This window comes from Phoca vitulina, unplaced genomic scaffold (assembly GCF_004348235.1).
Source record: "Phoca vitulina isolate PV1807 unplaced genomic scaffold, GSC_HSeal_1.0 scaffold34, whole genome shotgun sequence".
NCBI classification, from domain to species: Eukaryota; Metazoa; Chordata; class Mammalia; order Carnivora; family Phocidae; genus Phoca; species Phoca vitulina.
Window position 1 is genome coordinate 5,336,097 of NW_022589737.1, and position 25,500 is coordinate 5,361,596.

Consider the following 25,500-nt stretch of genomic DNA (forward strand, 5'->3'; position numbering starts at 1 on the left):
TTTTACAAAAAAGCTCTCACTATTCTGGCTCCTTTCAAAACTTAATGGAAATATTGCAAATAAACAAATAATATCCTGAGATTCAGACATTCAAGATTTAAAGTGCTTTCAACATGTAAGAATCATTTCCTTTATCCAGTTCAATAAGGTTTCCAAGGGCAGACACAATGTACAATTGATCTTGGTCCCACTGGGGATTCCACTCCTCTTCGGGTGCCAAATCTAGAACTCGGTTTTGTTTTGGACTATTATGCTAATAAGTCTTCTGTCATTTCTGATTAGTTTGAGTGTCCTCAGACACTTGATCGCTGACCAGCCACTGGGCTCCACATTCTTAGTTCTGTCCACAAACCTTGTTCTTGTTGTCTTTCTAATTCCCATGGAGCCCTGAAGATCATATTTCTCTGATCTGGTGATCCTCATGTAATCCACACAGTACAAGGTAGTGAAAGTGCTGAAACTTTCCCACCCCTTGACCCACTTGCAGGCCACTTCTACTCTAAGGTATGCTCTGTAGCTCAGAGCTATGCTGGCACACATTTCTAGAAGAAACCATGCAAAGTGGCAGAAGTAGCACAGATGGATCCATTATGGATCTTCTGATCCCTGAGTGGCCATCAGCCAGGCACACCATACTATACGGTCCATAAGGTACTCTAGGGTGCCAAAATGCTACGGTTGCTAAAATCTGTGATGGGGGATTCAACTCACACTGAAATGAATTCTAAGACAACAGATTCTTTGCAAACAAAGACCTATAATGTTTCTAAAGTTTGATATTAATAGCTAAGGGAAATTAATTCTTGATCACTTTTCATATTATTTTGATCTTGACACCAAAAGGAAATCAATCCTGTTTGTTTGTTGGCTTTTTTTTTTAACTTTTCTCTGCCTGTTTTCTACCTGGCTTTCAAAGCCTTTAGCTGGCTAGCCCTACCAACGTATCTCACTCTTCACTGTCCTTCAACTGGCACCCCACACTAGGGTCAAGCTACGATGTGCACTGTCCCAAAACCATTCCAAGAACATGCCTATGTGCTGGCCTTTGATCCTATGGCCGACAGCCCTGGAAATAGCCTACCTTCTTCCTGTCTCTCTCCCAGACCATTTAAGGCTCGCTTCATCCACGAACTATTCCCTGACTCCTTCTCATCTTTCTTTGGCCTTTCTCACTTCCCAGTTCCTATAGCAATTATAGGCTACACTTTCAAATTTAGCCCTTGACTATAAGACCCATTACATGAGCACTATCTCCCAAATTAGACTGTAAGCCCCTAGAGAACGGGACTCATGTGAAAACTGCATTGTGTCCATAGCCTGGGGCTGAGTATATAGTCAGATCTCACTACCATTCCATAAGTCACCCAAATTGTTGTAGAACTGGATAGGATCCTGGAGATCACTTAGTCCTACCCTTCGTTTGGGGTAGGAGGAATCTGCTACCCACAATTTATTTATCAGTCTATCTGAAAATAGATGGCTATGCATTAACTAGTTTGCATTTACTGTAGATCCCACCAGGATTTAGTAGGTACAGGTCGCAAAGAACATCAGGTCAGGCAAACACTTCAATAATGTTCTGTTGTGTGGAACACAGGAAACGAACCTACCTGCAGCTCCAGCTGAGCAGGCAGCATTAGAGAAGAGAAAAATAGTTACATTACCAATTGGGTTGGAAGACTTCCCTTCAGTTGGTCATTACCAATCTGGATAGAAAAGATGAAAAAATACATAGCCCTAATTTTTAGAATGTGTGAGAGGAAAAAACACAAGAGCTCAACTAAGACTGACCTCCAAAAGCCAAGTGCACGTGGCTTTTGCTTTGACACAAGGAACCTTGTACCCAAACCAGTCACCCAATGCGCTGAAGGATACGAACACAGAGCTACACTAGGCTTGTACAACCACAACTTCACTACATGTGTGGGCTTTCATTTGGGGTTGTTTTTGTTTTTCCTGCAAAAAAATTAAATCTTGTAAGCATTTCTCTGGACTTAGTGAAAAATCAGAATGGCCAAAGCAGAAAAGACAGTCATGGAGCAAGAGTAAAATGCAGATTGGGAAATAATGTAGAATGATGGATTAGGAAGGTCTTAACTCACAGTTTTTTGCCTTTCTGGTCTATATTCATGTATGTTTCCATAGCCTTTTGAAAGAATATACATGGAGCCAAAAGTATTATATGTTTCCATCACAGGACCCTTATAAAGGCTACTTAGACTCAGAGTGCTGACAACCTTTCAATGTTATTATACAGTTATAAATGTTTAAATGTATTTTTACAGGAAGGCATGGACTCGACTATTTTCCAAGGTCCCTTCTAGCCTATAGGCAAATAAGAAGACCAAGAGAAATATAAGCTACATGTAGGCAAATGAGAAGACCAAAGAAACATAAGCTAAAACAATCACCTCTCTAGAAACTGTAAAGCCTGGAAAGTTTTACAAAAAAATCTCTTTCTAGCCACACATAAAGTACAATAAAAGTATATACCACTGCCATAGACAGTGGTGTGGTTTTCTGGATGTAAATCGGTCAGCACATGCGCTTATCCCACAAAACCCTATTGTTCTCCACATGCATCCCCTCCAGGAACTAACTCAGACTCCCATGCTATCTGTGAGGTAAGAGGAACACATATCTCACCTAGAGGCCACGGAGGCCGTGTGGCCGCCTGGTCTAGAGTCCAGACACAGGCCACAGAAGTGAAACACTGACCAACTCCCAAACCTGGTGCTTAACTTCAAGCTGTCCCGGGTGTGTAAACTGTACCTACCACAGCAACGTGGACACGGGTCCCTTTGCGTTGATTAGTAATGACATTTGCCAGTCTCCCCTTGGAAACTGTAGACAACCAAATTCATTTACCCGAAATTAATCTGAGAGCCATCATTAGGCACGGATTAGAGTGGCTTCGGTGTAAATAATTATTATAATTAAACACACTTATTTCCCCATTTCCAATCTGTGAGGTTAGGGATCCAGAGAGCTATCCTACTTGAACTATACTAGTCCAGAAGCTGCCAAAAGCCAGGCTTCTGTGTCATTACTAAATTGATAGAATCTAGGACCAGCCATTCCAGCCTGTCACAGGACACAAAGACACTGAGAAGTAGATAATACATTATTCCTAGATAAGGGGATTGAGTGTGTGGTAGGCTAGATGCACGATTTCAAAGCAGATGGTGAGTAAGTTGGGAAAACATGGCACCTAGAAAGCCAGTTGACTGGAGAAAGGGCAGCACCTCGTGAGGGAGGAGCTCTGCTTCCCACTTACTCGGATACGCTTGGCTCTGCGCATGTCATCGGCCGTCAGGGTGCTCTGGGTGGGCAGCGCGCTCTCCTCGTGCTGGGGCTGCAGGTGTAGGCTATGAGTTTCTGGCTCGTGTTCCAGAGAAGGCTGGGTTTCCTGTGGCAGCTGAGGGATGGGGAGAGTGGGCTGTTCTGGTTGATCCAGCCCATTCAGAGTAGCTGGCTCAGCCTCATCGAATTGCTCCTTGGTGGAAAAATGTAGCAAGTCCTGAAATTGCAATAACCAGGAATTATTTCCCCAGCTAGATAGAGACTCGCGCTAGAGAGTGTCAGCTAAGATTTAGAATTGCTGCTTATTTTTTAAATCTCTAGATTTAAAAAAATGTTCTCCTTCTGGGAAAACTATCCAAGATTAGGTAACTATCCACAGGATGTAAAACTGGGAGATATTCCAGATCACTTCATGAGGAGAAGACCGACAGGAGAACTCTTCTGGAATAAGATCATTTTAACTGTTTAAACTGATTAAACAGCATCCCCCAACAATATCTTTGGGCAATTTCAACTCCTTTTTTTGGTGGCTGGTGGGGGGGGAAGGGAGAGGGAGAGACAGAATCTTAAGCAGGCTCCACGTCCAGCACAGAACCCAACATGGGGCTCAATCTCATGACCCTGAGAGATCACGACCTGAGCTGAGATCGTGACCTAAACCAAAATCAAGAGTCAGACACTTAACTGACTGAGCCACCCAGGCACCCCCAATTTCAAATCTTGAGGGCAGCAAAGTTGGGTTTTTGTTGTAACATTCAAGAATACGTTCTGGTTTTTTTGAAAACGTATTCTTCTTGCCTTCCCCCAGTCATCTTTAATTAACAAGCAGCCAAGTGCGGACATGGCAGGACCATCAGCCTCCAGGAGGCATTTGTATTGAAGCCTGGTAATAGTTCCAAGTCCCTGGAGCAGGCATCTAACAAGTTCTTCCTCCCCCAGTACCTGTGTCCCATCGTCACATTTGTCCCCATTTTCGCTGGCTATTTCCAGGCGGATAAATTTTGGAGGGCGTCCTGGCCGTCGACCAGGGCCAAATCGCCTCTTGCCTCGTCCCCTTCCTCTGCCTCTTGTTCTGGGGACAAAAGATTAGGTTATAAATATTCATGGTTACACAGTACTGCCTAACAAATATTTTCCCTCATTGGTGCTGATGAGCCCCAAATCTTGATTTCCTCTCATTCTATTACTTTTTCTGATTCTTTTTTCTACTGGGAACAATCATTTTGATAATATGCATTTTCTTTTTTTAAAAGATTTTTTTTTAAGATTTTTTTGTTTATTTTAGAGAGAGAGCGTAAGCATGCATAAGTGGGGTGAGGGGCAGGGAGAGGGACAAGCAGACTCCAGGTGCTGAGTGCAGGGTCCAATGTAGGTCTCAACCCTACCACCCGAGATCAAGAGTAGGCTGCTTAACTGACTGAGCCACCCAGACGCCCTGATAATATACACTTTCTAAATATCTCATCCTTGCCATCTATATAGCCCAGAGATGTCTTAAATTGAGCTATTAAAAACTCAGAGCACTGGGCACCTGGGTGGCTCAGTTGTTAAGCGTCTTGCCTTCGGCTCAGGTCATGATCCCAGGGTCCTGGGATCGAGCCCCGCATCGGGTTCTCTGCTCAGTGGGAAGCCTGCTTCTCCCTCTCCCACTCCCCCTGCTTGTGTTCCCTCTCTCGCTGTCTCTTTCTCTGTCAAATAAATAAATAAAATCTTAAAAAAAAAAAAAAACTCAGAGCACTGACACCATTTTGTTACTGAAAATTCTGTAAGCACAAACATATCTCTGAAATGATGTGAGAAATGCAGACAGGACAGAACATGCTAAGCCTTAAGCGTGTTCCTAGAGACAAGATTCCATTCTTTCCCTCTTTTCCCCTTGCTTCACTTCCTATTCCTTCCAAGAAATGCAACTAGATTCAAAAGAACTTTCTTGTTTTGCTATAAGCTTTTGGCAGGTCAAAACAAATTTCTAACTCAATTGTTCCATAACATGCCTAGTAAACACCAAGTAAATTTTATCTTATTTAATAGATTTCTAGCATATAAAAATTCCTCAATAAAGGAATTCAGAAAGCATATCATTAAAATCTCTTTTAGAAGATGAATGTGAGAGGATTAAGAGTACACTTACTTGAACACTGAGTAATATATGGAACTGCTGAATCTCTATATTGTACACCTGAAACTTAATATAACACTGCATATTAACTATACTGGAATTAGAAGAGAAGAGAAGAGAAAAAAGATGTGTGTGAGAGATATGTATAAAATCGATCAGATCATGTTTTATTCCTCCACTTATCTGTTTAGCAACTTAATAAAAATTATATGTTGTTCCAGAATTTTTAAGACTCTTTATTATAGAAAATTCTGAACCTAGGTAAATGTAGAACCCAATGTACATAATGAACCCAATGTACCCATTACCTGATTTCAATACTTAGCTACTCATGGCTAATTTTATTCCACCATACACCACCCCCCTGCTGTTTCCCACACACACATACCCATTAGATTATTTTGAAGTAAGTCCCAGACCATCATTTCATCTGCAAATATTTCCACAAATATGTCTCTACAATATAAGGACTCTTTTTTATATATTCCATATATATATGGAACATATAAATATGTGTATATATATATATATATATATATGGATATGGATATACCACAATACCATTATGCTCAGTATTATTAAATCTAGTCAAAGGTCAAATTTTCCTAATTGTCTCAAATTTCTTTTTAATAGCCAGCCAACAAATATCTTTATATACCATGTGTCACGCACGTCCCATGCTAGGCAATAAAGACAAGTCATATGTGACAGTCCTTGCCCTCAGAAGTCTAGCAGAGGCAGCAAACACACAAACCAAAAAACATCACAATATAGAAAGTGCTGTAATAGAGCCATGAACAGAGTTCTAGAGACACCTGACAGGGAGTGATTTAACTCTCACTGTGCCCTCCACCCACCTCAGACATTTACTCCTATGGTCATATCCTAGACCTTGTTATCCTCGATAAGTATAGAGCCCCCCCCTTACCCCAATTCCATGCAGCGCCCACTCTCATGCTATCTCTAGCTTTCTAGCTCACACCCTCAAATACCTGGACTCAACAATCCTTGCATCTCACTACCACCTCCCCTCTAGTCCTTCTGTCACCTGTTTGCAGTCCTACATCCTCTTGATGTTTTCTCTCCCTTCGTCCATGCATAAACTCCAAAGTCACCCCTGTAATCACTCCCTCGTATATGCTCTTGATGGCCATCCCCACTGCTGTTCCATCACTCCCGCTGTGTTGGCGAAACCACCACCCTGGGCAATCCCATTCCCGGGCTGCTCGGCAAGGGCATCACTGCAGCAGATGAAGCTGGACAATGACATACATCCATGCTAATGGTCTCACTCTAACGTCATGACCATGAACCTCAAGTGAGCTCTTAACAGTATGATCACAGGCAGTCATACTGTACTTCCCTAGAACACAGATCTTCCCACTTTGCTAAATGCCGTGTCATACCATCTCCTCTCTTTTCGAATCTGGTAAAAGATGGCAACCCTACATCCGTCCCATTGGTGCCACACTATTCCAAAGTACTCTCCTTCTTCACCTGAACTGTTAAAATAGCTTCCAACTGGACTCCCTGTCTTTGCTCTTCATTCAATGAAAGCAAAAGTGACATTTTAATGTTCACCCAGCATGACATTTCAACAAATAATTCACATCACAGATACTCCCTGATGCAAACCCTTTAAAGACTTCTTATTACACTTAGAATAAAATCCAAATTTCTTACCATTACCCATAAGGCCTACCTGATCTGGCCCCCCCCTGCAAAAAAAAAAAAGGATTCTCTCTTATCTTTTTTGTACAATGGAATGAAACCTACAATTTAGTTTGATGAAGGAATCCTACTTCTGAAAAAAGTTTGCAAATCAGAGATGCAGAGTGTATGCTATCTCAAGAATTCCCATCCCAGAATCTCTTAGAGGAGGCTTAATTAAGGGGGAAGGATCTCCTATTGCTGGGTACTCTGATTATGCTGGAAAAGAAATCAATAGTAGATGAGGATGGGGGCGGGCAAAGGGAAATGACAGATTAGAAATTTCCCTCTGCAGCCCACCTGATTACCTGTCTACACACAGAAACACTCGTTAGCTTACTGACAATATGGAAATGAATCTGGACCTTTAACAATTAAGTTTGCGAAACTTCTGATACCTGCTAAACACATCAAGTTTTTCATCATGGGAATTGAGATGCTGTTGCAACTGCTCCGAGCTTATAAATCGGCGGTTACATTCATAGCAGGGCCAATTCTTCTCTTGCTCACGAAGAACTGCAGTCACAGGAGAGAAATCATAATGGCTGATGATTAATAGACAGCAATAAAACTCAAATGCCCAATATCCCCACCATTCTCATATCACATAGCCCGGTGCTCACAAACATAGTGTCTGCTATTCGCATTACTGTTTTGTTAGAAAATCAAAGGCTACACTTTGACAAGAGTAGTTTCTAGGATCTTATTTTCTTCTATATTCATGTAAGACATCAAAGGACCAAACTCTGTCATAGGACCGTTTCCCATCTCCCCAACAGACACACACACACAGCCTCACCACACTGGAAAGACAGGAAGTGCTACAATGGAAATCTGTATCCAGATAACTTAGTGATTCTGATCCAGGGTTCATAAGCTGAAGGCCTCTTTTATCACACACACACAAAAAAACCCTTAAAAGTCAATGCCCAATATAATTACTTTAACAAAATGTTAAAGTATCTACTAAAGTTGACTATCGGCACATCCAATTCCAGCAATGCCACTCCTGAATGCGCACCAACAAAAATACTCATGCATGTTCACTAAAAGAAAGCCATGTATACGAATGTTCACAGTGGCACTCTTCAATATAGTCCCAAACTAGAAACAACCCTGTTGTATAATAAAGAATTTGGCTGGCTTTTGTCCCTGGTTCCTGGCAAACAACCTCTAAGTCTTTGGAATATCCCACATAACAGGAGTGTCGTTGTTATTCGTGGTAGTCTTTGACCATACGTGAGTTTCTCCTAATATGACCCAAGATGGGGGCTGCCTGGGCCAGAAAGTCAAACCATCTGATTACAGGGTTGGAGCTTTAAGCCAGGTGGTATCAGCCAGGAAGAAAGAGCTGCAGAGTAAGTTCAATCATGCAGCCAATGATTCTATCAACCATGCCTCTGTCATGATGCCTCAATAAAACCTCTGGACACTGAAGCTCAGGTGTGCTTCCTGGGTTGGTAACCATACATCAATGTGCCACAGAGGTGACATGGGACATGGAAGCTTCATATTTGGGACCCACACAAACCTTGCCCTAAGCACCTCTTCATCTGGCTGGTCCTGATATGTATCCTTTATAATAAAACTGTAATCATAAGTATAGCACTTTTCTGAGTTCTGTGAGTCATTCTAGAAAATCAAGCCTAAGGAGGTTCTAGCTCCCTAAATTGTAGTTAGTTGGTCAGAAATGCAGGTGGCATGGGAACGCCAGAGCTTGTAGCTGGTATCTGAAGTGAAGAGTCTTGTGAAAGACTCGGCCCTTAATCTGCACAATGTGACCTAACCCAGGTAAGTGTCAGAATTGCACCGTGCAACCCAGATTTTCATCTACAGTGAAACAGATGCATTAATTATGGTATAGCCATACACTAGACTACCAAATAGCAATGAGGATGAACACATTACAATAATATACAACAATATGGATAAATCTCACAAACATGTCGAGCAAAAGATTCCCAGAACATACGTAATTCTAATTATATGAAGTTTGATAATGAGCATATTATATCCATGGTATTAGAAGTCAGGATATGAGTTACACCTGAGAGTGAAGAAGGCACAAGGGACTTCCAGAGTACTGGCCACGTTCTGTTTCTTGATCTGGGTACGGGTAACACAGGTGTGTTCACTTTGTGAAAATTCACTGGACTGTAGACTTACAATTTTTGCACTTAAATTATACTTCAGTAATATTTACATTAAAAACAAAGTCAATGCCTGCCTTGCTAATGTCCTCAGAGATGATTAAATCTAGATAGAGATCGTCCTCAGGTCTAGGTTCTAATTTAGTATTTGGAGGTTTTCATTATATTAAATACTATTTTCCAGACACCCATGAAAGAAATGTAAATATGTCACTGTCATTCAATCCTAGGATTAGACAAGGATGTGTAGCTGAAAAATAAAAAAGCTACTGGACTCTTTTAAATATATTGAGATAGGAAAATTGGAGGTTGCATAATGATGTAATATATACAATTTAGAATTCATACAGAAAATAGAAAATAGAAAGTCCAACCACCTTTCCTTTCTTCCTCAGAAATGTCATGAATTTTCTGGTTCACAAACTCAGCATAGGATGCAGCATACCACACCTGCAAGAACCAAGTACATCATGAAGAACTAAAGGACATCACCAGATGTTCTTTGCATGCTTACATTCTTTCTCCTGCTTACACAAAACAATTCAGGCTTTCCCACAACCCATGAAAAACAAACAAACAACAACAATAAAAAATCGCACTGTGAGCCGATCTCTTTAACACCAGATGGTCAGTCAGGAAGTGCATTTGCCAAGACACACTCACTGTGTGTTTTCTTTTTCCTTTTTAAAAAAAAATTGTTTTTGTTATTAGAACAACTTCATAAGAGATAATATTAATAGTCTCTTCATCAAAATAAAACATAGCCTCTTCTGTTTGTTTTATCTGTATGTAAACATGGGTTTTTACACAGCTGGAATCATTGTGACTTCCACCAAACAGCTCTTGCTGGGATCCCCGAGGATGATTTCAAATGCGACCGCGCCCTCCTGAGTCTCTTCCTCCCTCCTACTCCGCTGGCTATTTCTGCTCAGTCTCCTCGTCTGGCTCTCCTTCCTCTCCCTCTTCCTCTCTAAGCTTCCTCAAAGCTTAATCCAAGTCCAGGGCCTTCCTATTTTTCCCTAAAGTGATCCCATCCATTTCCAACCAATTCTAAATTAATATCTCCATCCCAGGTTCTCCCTTTCTATTCCCTCTACATACATTCTACTGCCTACCTGGTATTTGGCATGTTTCATAAACAGTTCAAACTTGGCATGTCCAGAGTTGAATTCTAGATGCTTCCCTATTGCACCCCTGCCCCTGCCCATCTTCCTCATCTCAATAAATACCCTGCCTTTCACCCAGCTGCTCTCACTTGACACCTAAAAGTTATCTCAGATTTCTCAGCGTTCTTCTGTCATCCTTCAGCAAGAGCTGTGAACTACTCGGATGTTCTTCATCTCTGCTTCTCCCACCAAGATCCATGCCCAGATGGGCTCCTGCCTGGATGGTCTTCTAGTGAGCTTCCCCTTTTCCATTCTTGCTCCCGCCAACCCATTCTTCACACAAGAGCAGAGAGGGCGTCTTAAAACGCAATCAGATTTCATCCTTCTCATGCTTAAACAGCTTCTCACTCATAAAAAACCTGCAATGCTTGATGATGGGCTCCAAAGGGCGCTATGATCTATTCCAGCTCTTATCACTCTCCCTTACCACCTTTCAACAAGAGAGCCTGCTTGCAGCTCCTCAAACAAGCCAAGGTCTTTCCCACCCCAACCTTTGTCCTTGCTGGTCTACCATCAGGAGTGTTGGGTTCTTCCCCTTTGCCTCCGTGAACCCTTCTACAGTGCTGGTCCCTCCCTTCCCGTTCCATAGTCCCCAGCCTCATTATTGTCTCCTCAGCAAGGCCTTCCCTCTCCAGCATTTGTAAACTGGTCCCTTTCCTGCTACCTGCTCTTTTTGCACCATTTGTTTCCTTCATAGCATTTAACCACTATTTGTTATTACAGTTGACCCTTGAACAACAGGGGTTTGAACTGCATGGGTCCGCTTACACGCAGGTTTTTTTTTTAGTACAGTACCATAAACGCACTTTCTCTTCCTTATGATTGTCTTAATAACATTTTCCTTATTCTGGTTTACTTTATTGTAAGAATACAGTATATAATGCATACAACATACGAAATCTGTGTTAATCAATTGTTTATGTTATTGGTAAGGCTTCCAATTAGTGGTAGGCTATTAACAGTTAAGTTTTTAAGAGTCAAAAGTTACATGTAGATTCTCAACTGCCCGAGGGGTCGGTGCCCCTAATCTCTGTTTTGTTCAAGCGTCAACTGTATTTGCTTACTTACATCCTTCGGCCCACTTCCCCTCTAGAGTACAAGCTCCCTGAACACAGACACCAGTCTATCTTTTCCTAGTGTCTGAAACACAGTAGGAGTTCAATATGTTCATCGCTAAATGAATTAATCATGTATAATTGTTATGGAACACTATTTTAACTATAAGGAAATATTTATATGGAGACTCCATTTTTTTTTTTTTTTTTTTTTTTTTTTTTTCAAATAAGTCAATTTTAATAAGATCCTCTACACACACATTTGCTACTGAAAATTGAAACAGCACAAAAAAATTTTATTACAATTTTTGAAAACCACAAAATCTAGCATACACATCTGCCCTAATCATGCTCTAACCAAACCACCCAAAGTTTTCTGTGTATTCCTTCTGCACAAGTTACTTGGCTTCCAATTTTTGAGGTTAGGTCTTGTCTTAATGACTTCAGGCCTCTCAAACACACAGGCAACACTCAAAACCTATTAGTGCTTCCTTAGGTCAGATCAAAAGGTGGACGTGTACTGAAGTCATTCAAATGCAAACTACAGTATTCCTCACAAATTACTGGTATGAAGGTAGGAAAGATACAAAAAAGACTTTATAATATCATAGATTACCAAAATATTATAGTTTGCCCTAACATAGAGCAGCTTTCCCAAGCTGTTGCAAAATGATCCTAAAATCAGTAGTTAAGAAGAAACCATACAAGAATAAAGTTTATGTTTACATTGGCTCTATGTCATAATTATTCTCCATGCTGGTTTCCTCAGAAAGATCTTTATGATAAAGGCAATAATGACAGCGACATCTAAATCTTTCTACTCTTGATTCACCCTCATCAGCTTCCTTCTGCTGTAGATCTTTTTGAAGCTGGGACCCCGGGCTGAGGTAGCGCTGGTACTGAATCATTCGAATCATCCTTGCCATCCTTTCTTTCCGAGCAGTTAACAAAGTCCTTACTCCAGTCCTCCTCCCGCTGCTGCTAAGGATGCGCTCAACCAGCCCCTGTGGTTTCGTCTCTCTGTCCTGCTGCTGGGATGGATATTCTGGTAGAGGGGAAGGGAGTTTGATACTAGAGTCAAGAGTCAATTTACCAAGATTCTTTGTTAATACTTCGGAGATAGTTTGAGAGGCACCCAAGCCTTCCTGGGAATTCTCTTCACTGGGCATCTGAGATGACCCCAGGGCCCAGGTTGGGTAAAGCTGCTTTGGCGAATCCATTGGAAGCCTGGTCACAGACCGAAGCTCCTCCTAGATCTTCGGGGTCCAGTGGGAGGTGATGCTCAAGACTCAACTTCGAGACTCCATTTTTAAGTGTGGAATAATATTCTACGCCAGAGTCTATGTTCTGTAATTTACTTGACCATGACCTATAGTTGGATTTTGAGATAGTTTATCATTTTGCTGTTATAAATTCTACCCTAGTCCATCAACTTCAAAATGTATATTTTTCATATTTTAGCATCTCAAAAACCACCTCCACGGCATTCTGCAATCACTCTTGTGATGTGGCTTTCTTTTACTTGCTGCTCATTGCTCCTGCACAAACCCAGCCAAGCTCTTTGCACTGTTCTCATCTCATTCAGTTATCTGTCGCTCTGGCACTCCATGACGTGTTAACACTTGACGAACAACGCAAAAGAAGGCCAAAAAAAAAAGCCATTTCCTCAGAATTAAAAAAAAAAAATATATATATATATATATATCTAAGGAATATAAGGGTGGTGTGATCACCTTGTAGGACCTCTGTTAATACATCAAACATCAAATTGTCAGGAAACTTCCTACTGACTTAATCAAAAGTCACTTAACTTCCAAAGACATGTGTTTCAATTGAGAAAAAAAACACATATGGGTTCAGTCAGTGGGAAAACACAGGGTCAAAACTTGTACAGAAACACCATCAGTCATTTGGAAAAATACCCCAGAGGCAACAGTGGATCACTTATTTTAAAAATAATACAGCATCATCAATACCTTGATGGCACAGAAGACGAGAGATGTACAAAACACAAATGACAAAGTAAAACAGTGATTCAGTTTAAAAAAAAAAGTTAGACTGTACACAAGGCAGTTTATATGTCAGCCAATTTATTTTGCTTATATGTGCCTTTTTAAGTATGCAGAAATGTGATAGGATTTCAAAATTATCTCTAAATAAGTCTAACACAGCTCCTGCAGTTAGGAGAAAACTACTCTTTTTGGTGATAAAAATAAGCACTATAACCTTAGCCTAAATAGCAGCATATTTTTTCTTAATGGTGTATAAAATAATGGTTCATCTTAAAGTCACTGGTATTTGAATTGGCGAAACACAGCATTACAAAATTAGAATGTATCTAGCTTTGTCTTTGTTTATAATTATTTCCTCAGACTAATTTTCAAGGATTAGGTTTATTCAGCCAAGAACACTTTTACTATACACTGCCAGAAATATTCTATAAAATACTGTAATTCTGTGACAAATGTCCCTATATTTTAAACCCTCACATTCACTGTACTGCATCCATTTATTTTTGGTAATTTAAATTAACAAAAACAGTAACTCATAGTTGTTTTAAGGGTTTTAAAATTATTAACATTGGAAAAAATTTTGACCTTGACTTTACTATCGATTTCTCCTCCAAATAAAGTCTATTCCCAGTATTCATGTGTCCATGAGGATACCAGAGGGGTTAGAGGTATTTTCTCTCAGTTTTCATTCTTGTTTTCTTTTTAAAGATTTATTTACTTATTTGAAGGAGGTAGGGGCAGAAGGAGAGTGAGAGAGAGAATCTCAAGCAGACTCCCCACCAAGCGCAGAGCCAGACATGAGGCTTGATCCCACAACCCCCAGATCACAACCTGAGCCAAAATCAGACACCCAACCCAACCATCTCAGTTTTTATTCTTTTTTTTTTTTTTTAAGATTTTATTTATTTATTTGAGAGACAGAGAGAGCAAGCAGGGGGGTGGGGAGCAGAGGGAGGGAGACAAGCAGACCCCGTGCTGAGCACAGAGCCTGACATGGGGCTTGATCTCAGGAACCAGAGATCGTGATCCGAGCTGAAATCAAGAGTCAGAGGCTCAACTGACTGAGTCACCCAGGTGCCCCTCAGTTTTTATTTTTATTTTTTTAATTAATTTTTTTTTTTAAAGATTGTATTTATTATTTGACAGAGAGAGAGACAGCGAGAGAGGGAACACAAGTAGGGGAGTGGGAGAGGGAGAGGGAGAAGCGGGCCTCCCGCCGAGCATGGAGCCCAATGCGGGGCTTGATCCCAGGACCCTGGGATCATGACCTGAGCCAAGGCAGCCACTTAACCGACTGAGCCACCCAGGCGCCCCTCAGTTTTTATTTTTAAACCTTTTAACATGTATTACAAAGATTTCTCCCACTCTGTTGCTTCCTTTTCATCTAGTGTTTTGGTTGTTCATTACACTAAACTATTATATTCTTACTTGTTTCTGCCTGTCTTTACCTCTACAGTTCTATCTACTCCTTAGGAGAGAACATAATCTCCCCTCCACAGCCAAGAAGTATTCACTTGGATATCAAGAATTTATTGGGATAGATGATATGAGATATGAATCTCCTTCTACAAAGACACAGGTTTTGTATAGCTTTTGAACAAAGTCTAGGTCTTTGTTCTCCCCCAAAGAGGTATCTATTTGTCACTTTTACCACATTGCAGCATTGTGCGATTCAGTGTTCATGTACTGATAAAATCATTTCTCACCTCTTTTTCATCTAATCAGGAATTTTCCCTTAGAATTACAACAGAATTTTAATTTTGTCATCAAAAGTTAATATTTAGACAAATTCCTACAGAGTTATCTCCAAAGAATGTATTTCTGAAATCAGAAGTCAGTGCATAGAATTCTTAGGGTAAAATGAAGCATTCAGGTAAAGGAATCTAACTGGTCCATCTAAATTCCATTTTGTAAGATCTCCTGTTTCCAACTAATTCTTCTTCAGAGTGTGTAAATAACGTTAAGTGACCCCAACTTTAATCACTCCATCACAAATACCAGTCTGCTCCCTAAACACAACTACTTCTTTACCCTTGGGCTGAATGCCTTAGTGTAGGCCTTTGACAGACCCAAAAGTCATGTACTTTTGATTGCTTTTTTATGGGATTATTGTAAATGTACTGTACATAGCAGGTACTCAATAAGTAAGTGAATTATAAGGAAAAGACCATTTTTGTAAGAACCCCCCTTCCGAGAAAAAAAAGAATCATAAAGGCATTTAATGGTCACTATTCCTAATAAAGGTACCAATGAACCAGCACTGTACCTTCAGTTCTTGTTTGGGTTCTACGTTCTTTATTGTGGTGTAATACACATGGTGGCCGTATTGGTAAGCCACCAGGTTCTGCTCCAGGTGATTCTGGGCTGGACGTACAAACATCATCCAGTTACAAAGGGTCTCATCAGATAATTCAAACCACAGGTCTTCATGCAAATCTCGGTCTTTTCTGTCCCCTTTATCAAGAGAAACCTACAACCAAAGAGAAAGTAAAAAGCCACACCAAAAAACAAAATAAAAACAAACAAAACTTTTAATATGATATACATTAATGTAGTAATATACAAAATACCACTCCTGAAATTAACCATATATCCTGATTCTTCCTTTTATATCTAGAAAGATCCAGGAATTTGTCTTGCCAAGTGTAAAAGGAAAAGGCCACTTTTTGAAGACTCATTTGGAGCAGAATCACCTGGCAAAATGTTCAAGTTAACAATCTCATTGTACAGCTTCAGTTGATGCTTCATCATTAACCAACACATCAAAAAATACTATAAATAAGCCAGGAAATACAAGCAAAATACTCTCTAGTTCCCTACAAGTTGCTTACTTCAGGGATTCAACTGCATTCATTAATAATGAGTAGCCTTGTGATACGTATTTCTCTGTACAAAGTAATAATCTTTCTTGAAGATCTTGAGCATTCACCAAAGAAAACCTCCCCATGACAGCAAATGACTTCTCAAAAAACACACCCCAAACAGTATCCCTTCCCGCTGCCCCTTCTTGGTTCTCCAGGGTAGCTTTCCAAGAAGCAGACAGCACAGGGGTTGGACAGAAGCAAAAGCATCAAATGTAAAGAAGAGAGATCAGTATAAATATACTTTAACATACAGTGAACTATTCTTTAACAAAAGATTCAACAGAACAGACCTGTTTCAAAAACTGAAAAGGGGTTTTCCTGAAAACTTTTTTGGTACTTAGCAGATTACATGAGTCTACATTTGAAGAAGAAAAGAAAAAGTTGTCAAAGCCCCTATTATGGACTGTTGTGCTCTCACCAAATTCATACGTTAAAGTCCTAACCCCTCAGTATGTGACTATATTTGGAGATACGGCTTTTAAGGTGGTAAATAAGTTAAAAGCGGTGATTAAGTCATCAGCGTGGGTCCTAACCCAATCTGACTGGTGTCCTTACAAGAAAAGGAGATCAGGACACAGGGAGAGACAACAGGGACACGTGCACACATAGAGTAAAGGCATGAGGACACAGAGAGGAGACCGTCTGCAAACTGAGGAGAGAGGCCTCAGGGGAAACCAACCCTGCTGGCACCTTGTTGGCCTCCCAGCTCGGGTGCTGTGAGAAAATAAATTTCTGTTCTTTAAGCTCCCCCAGTCTGTGGTATTTGTTACAGCAGCTCTAGTAGACTAATACAGCCCCTAAGAAAAACACCTCTCAGAATTACTCATAGAATGCCTTAGGGGACTGAGACTGCAATCTCCAATTTATTGGTGAGAGAGAAAATGTTTCCATTCAAAACAAATTAAGCAGAAAAAACAAAAATAAAAAATAAAACAAAGCAGAGAAAGAAAAATACTAGCAAACAACAGTTATAGAATTGAATTAAGAGAACCAGTAGGAAAACACATGCCCCTTTAAAAGTTATTAAGAACAAGAGTGAACTATGATAAAGCGTAAGTTACCTTCAGATGAATATAACAGTCTTTCAGCTCAGACTCCCTGACAAGGGGTCCCTCCACAGGGCCAAACTGGGTGCGCTTAGGAATGCGCCTTTTGGAGAACACCCCTCCGAGGAACCTGTCGATGTAGAGGACCAGGGGGAGGCTCGCTCTCGCTCTAGTGAGCACAGGCCGGTTAGGGATGGGATGCAAGGGGCCATGCTTTGGGCACACTGAAGAATGTGCATTATTGCACTCCTCACACCCTGCAAAAGAAAGAAAATCTTAAAGACAAATTCCTTAACATCACTTGATCTCAGGTACGAAGTTCTAACCTGAAAAATCCCCAAATTCCAAAATTCAGTTAACTCCTACAATTACACTATTCGTTCAGCTGTAATATGCTAGCTTTCATAGACCAATAAAATCCTGTCCTCTTCCTCTAAAATGAGGCAGAATTAGCTTGTGCCTGCCAAAAATAATACACAGGCAGTGACTTATTTCTCTACTGGAGATTAAGTCAAATAGTAGCCCAGTAAATTTACAAATCAATTATAACAGGTCTGAAAAGAAAAAAGAAGAGCTTCTTAGGATAAATGCTGCAAAATCTGGTAAGACAAACAGTTGAATTTTAGAGTATGTAAATTATATCTCAGTAAAGCTATTTAAAAAAACTCTGACAATACCATTTAATCAGTTTCTTCAAAAGAAGTCATAGAAGCCTCATTGTCGAGGCATGTCTAACTCAAACAGAAAAAGCACTGTACGGCTTGAAACTTCAACGCATATCATGTGAAGATAATGCTAAAATGAATGAATTTAGCATTCTATCCTTCATTGTCTTGAATGATAGAGCTTAGCCCAGACAGGACCCATTTTCAGCTCCTTCCAGGAGTCATTACTTTGCACTAAGCATCCACACTCACTCCCTCTTTCCCAGCAGCACCTATCCCGTAAACTAACCGCGAGAACTTGATGGAAATGGCCACAAAACAGAGAAAAGTGCCTGGACTCCAGAGGCATCATACTCATGACCTTTAACACATTTAATTAGCCAACTGTATTTTACCCAACTCCAGCTGGGTGATGACCCGGCTTAGGAAATGGGTACTTCCAGTTTCTACAATTCTCCAATAATGGAGAGCTACTTTGTATTACTATTTGTAAGATAAAGTCACTGTATGCGTATTTGACTAAGGAGTTGCCGTGAAAATTCATGAATTCAAGGAAAAATAAAATGAGCAAGTTCTCTATTGCACATGGAGGTGAATGCCAGCCCCATGCAAACAGGCTTCACCATCACCACACAGAAGGTCCCGGGAGATATGGTGAGACCACAAAGCTCCAAAGAGCCTCAGTAACTCAAACAAACGAGATAAGCACTTTGCCATATAAGCATGAAAATCGATGGAAAGAAGCGATAATTTGGTAGGTGGAAGCAGGAACCCTCCCACCCTCTCCCAAAGCAGACAGTCCAGAGAGACAGCAAGTGTTGTAGTTACCCAGGTGCACACGGGAGCCAGACTCAGCTCAGTTTGAACCCTGACTCTCCAAACAACGGAACACTACCAACCCTCCCATAAGACCATGGAAAGCATTAAACAATTTAGAAAATGTAAAGCACGGGTGCCTGGAACATAATAGGCATGTTTAAAAGGTTGCTATGAAGAGAGAGGTAAGGCAGCTGAGCCAGCTTGTTAAAGCTGAAACGGCAGAATATTCCAGGAATATTCCAGGACCAGAGCAACTTCCCATAGTGGCTTGACAAGCTCAAGCACTGGTGTCAGAGACAGGCTCTGTGCTTGAGCCATCACTCACCCCCGTGTGACACGGAGCAGGTGGCTCAGCCTCTTCTGACCTTTGGTTCATCCACCAGTAAAATCAGAACCCTCGAGAAAGCATCAGTGCCTCCCTCACAGGCTGTGGTGAGGACTGAGCGAGATGGTGCGTGCAGAGCGGGGAGCGCTGGGTCTGCACACAGGAAGCCCCCAGCAAATGTTAACTGCGTTCCCGTGCTCACACACACTCACAAGCAACAGCTCGTACTTACATAAGTCATGCGGGTCGAAGGGCCGAGGGGGATCTGGTTCCCAGTCATCCAGGTCTGTGTCTTCACCATCTTCCTCCTCATCTTCCTCAGTATCTTCATCCTCATCCTCATCCTCTTCCTCTTTGGCCTCTAGTCTACCCATAGGGTTCTGCAGAGTTGCCAAAGGGTCTGAACCATCCACACCCTCAATTGAAGGTAATACCTGGTTATGCACCGGTAATGAGGCCTGGACAAGGTTTAACCATAAGGTGAGCACACATTTGCTTTTACTTAGCTGGTACACACACACATACACACACACACACACACAAGACAAGGTTTTGGTGCAAGATAGTCTTCACATCAGCTCCGTTCAAGACCCTGAAGAAGAAATAGTTCCATCTCTAGGCTGTAATGGATCTGCCTTCATTTTTGCTGTTTCTGCCCCCCATCTGGGAAAGCTGATAAGAAAGCCAGGGTGCTCCCTCCTTTGGTGAATGCCCTGTCTCCCCAGAGACTTCAAATACATAGTAAACCTTTCCATACCCTCTCGGTGCATGTGTAGTATTGTGTCTCAACATCTGAACCCAATTTCGAGTCGGGGGGGGTCCCTCCTGCCTTTTCAGGGTGACCACAATACAGTGTATGTAATGATCTGACCTATCTTTAACTACTTCACTCTTAAAACTACACACGTGGTACAACACCCAGTTGGTAAAATTCATGGTTAACAGCCCTCCTTTTACACACTTCAGAGAGGCTAAGGTTTTTAAGTAAAATGAAAGAGATGCTTATTCGTTTCAGGCTAAAGTTAGTCTTTTGCAAATAAGACAAGGTGTGGAGCATATATTGGGTTACTCCTACCATATCAAATATACTAGCAAAAAATAAATGGCACCTTAAAAAGTTCCCTACCCGAATAAGTGTCACGGGGTTCTGTGGGACCCCAGATTCCTTTATCCAATCTTATTTCTCCCACCCAATTAGCACCATAAATCATACTGAAGCCATGTCCCTTTCCTGTTCAATAAATAAAGTTTTTTAAATGCCTACTCTATTTTTCTTTATCTTCTCCTATGTTATTGTCCTCACCTAGAATCTTCTTCCCTCGCCAATCTTCCAAACCTGGTCGTGTTCCAGTTTCTCCATGAACCATCCCTGACCACTCTAGGCCTCCCTGACTCTCCTCTGCTCTGATCCCTGTAGCATTTGGAGTCCGGAATCCTGCTCCACAACATCATTCAGCCTCTGCTCCAACATTTCATCACCTCACCAGACAGCCCGAATCATTTGGGATTGTTCAGTGACGGTTCTGTGGGGTCAAGATCTCCCCATGTGCATCTTCATGCAGTGGGCAGGACCTGCACCTTGCCCCTCTAGGGAAACAGAATCCGTGAAGACACAAAAGTCTCCAAATATTTCAAGATCAAAACCCCTAATTCGTTCAATCATTTTTCACATGGCCCAATTTCCAGATCCCTCATCATCCTGTTGTCTTCGTTTATTCCTTAATGGATTCCATATTTTTTAATGAATATGGCTTCAGATTACATTAGCATTTGTGGCAGCCACTGTTCTACTGCTGATCCAGTTTGAACTGGCAAATAACTAAAGTCCCTGAGTCCTTTTTCCTCTCACATTGTGCTATTAAACCATTTTACTCCGCTTCATGTCTTAAACAGCTGATTTTTTACTTAAATGTGTGTGTGTGTGTGTGGAGGGGAGGGGATTTTGCATTTATCACCAGTATATTTCATTTTACCACTTGTTCTGTTCTTCCAATCTGCCAAGATCTTTTAGAATCTTGATTCTGACATATCACATATTAGCTATCCCTCACAGCTTTGTATCCGTTGCCAAACACCATCTAGATTTCAATTAGTATGCATTTTCCTGTGAGCCTTCTTGCCTGGCCAACTGCACCTCAAGGAAGTAGACCAGGGGCTTTGAAGCCAAACAGACTTGGATCAAAATCCTGGCCCTACCACTTGGCAAGTGAATAAACTCTGAATCTCAGTTTCTTTATCTGTAAAATGGACACAGTAATACGTACGGCATCAGTTGCTCTGAAGATTAAGTGACACAGTATGTACGTGAGGCCGGTAGTAGAGAATCTGGCATTTAGTAAGTGTTTAATATTAGTAAGAATCGATTACTATTATCATAAGTTCTTTAAGAACCAAGATATCACATACGTCCTCTACAACCTTACAAGACAGCCGAGCACGTGGCAGGGATTCAATGCAGATTCATTTGTAGAAATATGTTTAGCCCTTTAGGAAATGACATCGATCCCTTTAGGCATGTAAAAGAACTCTCCTGTTTTCACAGAAAACCCTTTTTCAGTTGTGCTTCTAAGAACTTCTTAAACTCCATGAAGAAAGAGTACTGTGTGTGTTTACAGAATCTGACCTGCCCGGCAGCTGAAGACCACTGCCCGACATCGGAAATGCTCAGAGAGCGGCTAGAACAGTTACCTCAAAATAGCATGCACGTGTTTAAACACGCATCCATTTAACCCGGAGCCAGACTCCTAGGTGACATTCCGTCTCTGGCTCAGGGCCTTTTAGAGGCTTGATATAAGAGGACAAAATTCTGGGAGATGCTTCAGCATCAACAAAAACAGAATAAAATACCCACGGAAGTGAGACTCAACAAGGAAAAGAGCAGGAGAGTTCTGGCAATGAAACCTCGGGTGCCATCGCGCACCCCCCCGCCGCACCCCCACCTGATCCTGCCACTAAGCTATTCTTGCTGTCTCAGAGCATGGGTCTGTTCTCACCCCTTCATTCTAAGCCACTTAAATTTCAGGCCAGCGTTCGTGATGAATGTTATCACACACTGAACAAACTAAAGCATATATATCCACCTCGACTCATATATCCACCTCGACTCCTCATACGTTCTTTATCACTTTGCGGAGCCAACCGAGAAGAATGAATTCAGTAACCCAGAGTCATCCCAGTGAGGCTGTGATGTATTTTTTTTCCCAACAGATGCTGCTAGAAAGACTGCGGTTAGACAAGGTTACTGCTGGCTTCCCGCCGCTGCTGAGAAAGCTGACGTTGAAACAGTACCAACAACCTCCTCCGTCCCCGTGCTGGAGCTCTCCTGAAAGGCCGTAGCAAAGACAAGGCCTGAAACACTTCAGCATTACCTTGAAGAACTGATGCTAAAGCAGAGGTTGCGTGTAGACCAGAACCACGTGAGCTACCATTAGAAAGGGATAAAGGGGTTAATGATAATCACGTCTAGGTAACCACTGTGTATTTCTAGGGAGCACGGACCTTAACGCACAGTGGGCACGCCTCACGCATTTGTTTAATTAATAATCCCAGTTCGACTGACATTTCTGGGGAGGGAGGCATGTACTGAAATTCCTTTGAGGCCAGGTAACATTGCCACACAGCTCCTAAGTGACAGAGATGAAATTCAAATTCTGACTCTGCCCTGCCTTTTCCACTGCATCACAAGGGCCCCTATGGAGTTAAGTCTGTCCAAGGAGGGCACAGAGGGGGTAAACATCACACACACGCCTTGAATACCAGAGCAACAAGGTAACCACACCTGCTCCTGAGGCACCAGCCGGGCAGCAAGGAGGTGAGCTACCTGGGCCAATTTCACTTAGAGGAAGTGAAGAGGCAACAAAAATGTTAATCCTGTGCCCTTTGTCATGCACGATAAAACACGGCAAAAGGAAAAAGAATTTGTTAAACTTATGGTACACTTTCTCCTTCCCACTTAATACCACTCTCTGTAATTATTTCTGAAATTACATAATGCATTGCAGGATACAATTTATCTGAGAAGTGAAATATGAAACTACATTGGACAGCAGCAAACACAACAGAATGCTTCTGGATTCCTACTGAGACCAATTATCAGTGTAGCATATTTCCTTCTCAGTGTGTGGGGAGTCACACATGTTCACTCTCAGAAACAAAGGGGAGACTGTGCTTCTAGGGCTGGAGACTCCCAGTGCCTTTCTTAAGAGCAAGGGGGTGCATATAGGAAAAAGGCTTCAAATGCATTTTGCCACCACTATAAACAATTGAAAATAGGAACCTTTTAGCTAAGGGCGGGGTCCGGGGGGCGGCAGGGGGGTGGGGGGAGAAACACCCATCATCTGTGTTGAACTCTCACTCTAACTTTCTGTCCAGAATTTTTCCAGGTCACAGAATACACTGACAATCTCGGAGGTATTTATTGTAGCCAGAAATAAAAACCGTGCTGGTTGAAAGGAAACAGCAGTAAGGTAATACTAAGCCAATAGTTACACTGCCTTGTAATGCCAGGGTTCATAGAGCTATCTGACTACAAAACATGAAACGAGCAGATTGTTTCTGGAGATTAAAGAAGATGAAGGGCTCTTTGAGGTGCTAGCGGCGGCAAAAGTTCTAATTAAAGCCATGCCTTAATATTAAAACAACAAAATGCCATTTTGCCTAACAGATTGGCCAAGTTTTAAAAGAATGCAAATACTCAGTGTGGCAAGGGTGAGTGGAAATAGGCATTCTCATGTATTGTTGGTGGGAATGTAAATTTTTTCAGCATCTGAAAAGCCATTTTGAAAGTCTTATCAAAGTAACTTTCCCCTTTGGGGCGCCTGGGTGGCTCAGTCGTTGATCGTCTGCCTTCAGCTCAGGTCATGATTCCAGGTCCTGGGATCGAGCCCCGCATTGGGCTCCCTGCTCTCCGGGAAGCCTGCTTCTCCCTCTCCCACTCCCCCTGCTTGTGTTCCCTCTCTCGCTGTGTCTCTCTCTCTCTGTCAAATAAATAAAGAAAATCTTTAAAAAAAAAAAAAAAGTAACTTTCCCCTTTATAATAACACATTTCAAACATGTATCAATCAGGGAGAATAGTATAATAAACCTCACGCACCCATCACTCAGCTTCGATAATTATCAACTCATGGCTAACCTTATGTCAACTATTCTCCCACCCACTCTCCCCCCTCACTGGATTATTTTGAAAAAAACCTCAGACATATATTTTCATCCATAAATGGCTTAGTAGATATCTTGAAAGGAAAAGAACTTACGTATTTTATGTATTACCATATCTAAAAAAACCAATCATTCTTTAGTATCATCAAATATCTAGTAGGTGTTAGAATTTCCCCAATTATCTCATACTGCTGTTTTTAACAGTTAGTTTGTTGAAATCCGGCCCCAAACAAGGTCCACAAATCGCATCTGACTGACATGTCTGTGAAGTCTCCTTGAATCTGTAAATTCCCATTCCCCTTCTTTCCCGTCACAATTTACATGTGGAAGAAACTAGGCCACCTGTCCTACAGATCTTCCCACAGTCAGACTTTGCTGATTGCATTCCTGTGTGTCTTTTACTTGTTCCATTCTGTCTACTGTGCTTCCTGTAAGCTGGAAGCGGAATCTGGAGACTCAATCAGATTCAGGTTCAGTTTTTTGGGAGGAATACTTCATATGTGGTAAAATGCAATAGGAGGTACACAACACCAGGAGGCCTATAATGAATGGTTCTCTCTTAGTGGTTTTTTTTTTGTTTTTTTTTTTAAAGATTTTATTTATTTGACAGAGAGAGACACAGCGAGAGAGGGAACACAAGCAGGGGGAGTGAGAGAGGGAGAAGCAGGCTTCCCGCCGAGCAGGGAGCCCGATGCGGGGCTCGATCCCAGGACCCTAGGATCATGACCTGAGCTGAAGGCAGACGCTTAACGACTGAGCCACCCAGGCGCCCCTCTCTTAGTGGGATTAATGTCCACAGGGTGAGGTTGATCCATCCATTATAAAGTGCCTCATCAGCTTTTTCCTGATCGTTTCAGACTGTTCTTGATGATCATTGCCTAGATCCCCATTTCATTAGGAAATGAAAAATGGTGATTTCCCAAGTCAATCATCCCTTCTTTATTTATTAGTTGGAATGCTTTTATAAAGGAATTTCCTTCATCAAGTAATTGTTTACCTGAGTACATTCAGAGAGAAAGGCTGGATTTCTTCCCATCATTTACCAGTTTTTTGAATAATGTGGTGGTCCTGCAGCACCTCAAAGATTGACCAATGAGTTATTTCTTTTA

The 25,500-nt window shown here is 41.5% G+C and overlaps 1 protein-coding gene across 3 annotated transcripts in view; it reads right to left on the reverse strand.

Annotated features, from left to right (window-relative positions):
• The window catches only part of PRDM10 (PR/SET domain 10), a 95,754-nt gene that overhangs the window by 25,224 nt on the left and 45,030 nt on the right, over positions 1–25,500 (reverse strand). For 2 of the 3 annotated variants that reach the window (XM_032426299.1, XM_032426298.1), the window contains exons 5-11: positions 19,467–19,692; positions 17,441–17,682; positions 15,782–15,985; positions 9,660–9,732; positions 7,531–7,648; positions 4,246–4,375; positions 3,278–3,520 (exon numbers count right to left, since the gene is read on the reverse strand). In XM_032426299.1, the coding sequence (XP_032282190.1) occupies positions 3,278–3,520; positions 4,246–4,375; positions 7,531–7,648; positions 9,660–9,732; positions 15,782–15,985; positions 17,441–17,682; positions 19,467–19,692 (1,236 nt within the window). Of the gene's footprint in view, positions 1–1,610; positions 1,623–3,277; positions 3,521–4,245; positions 4,376–7,530; positions 7,649–9,659; positions 9,733–15,781; positions 15,986–17,440; positions 17,683–19,466; positions 19,693–25,500 lie in introns of all 3 variants that reach the window. The other variant, XM_032426297.1, reaches the window with a different exon arrangement.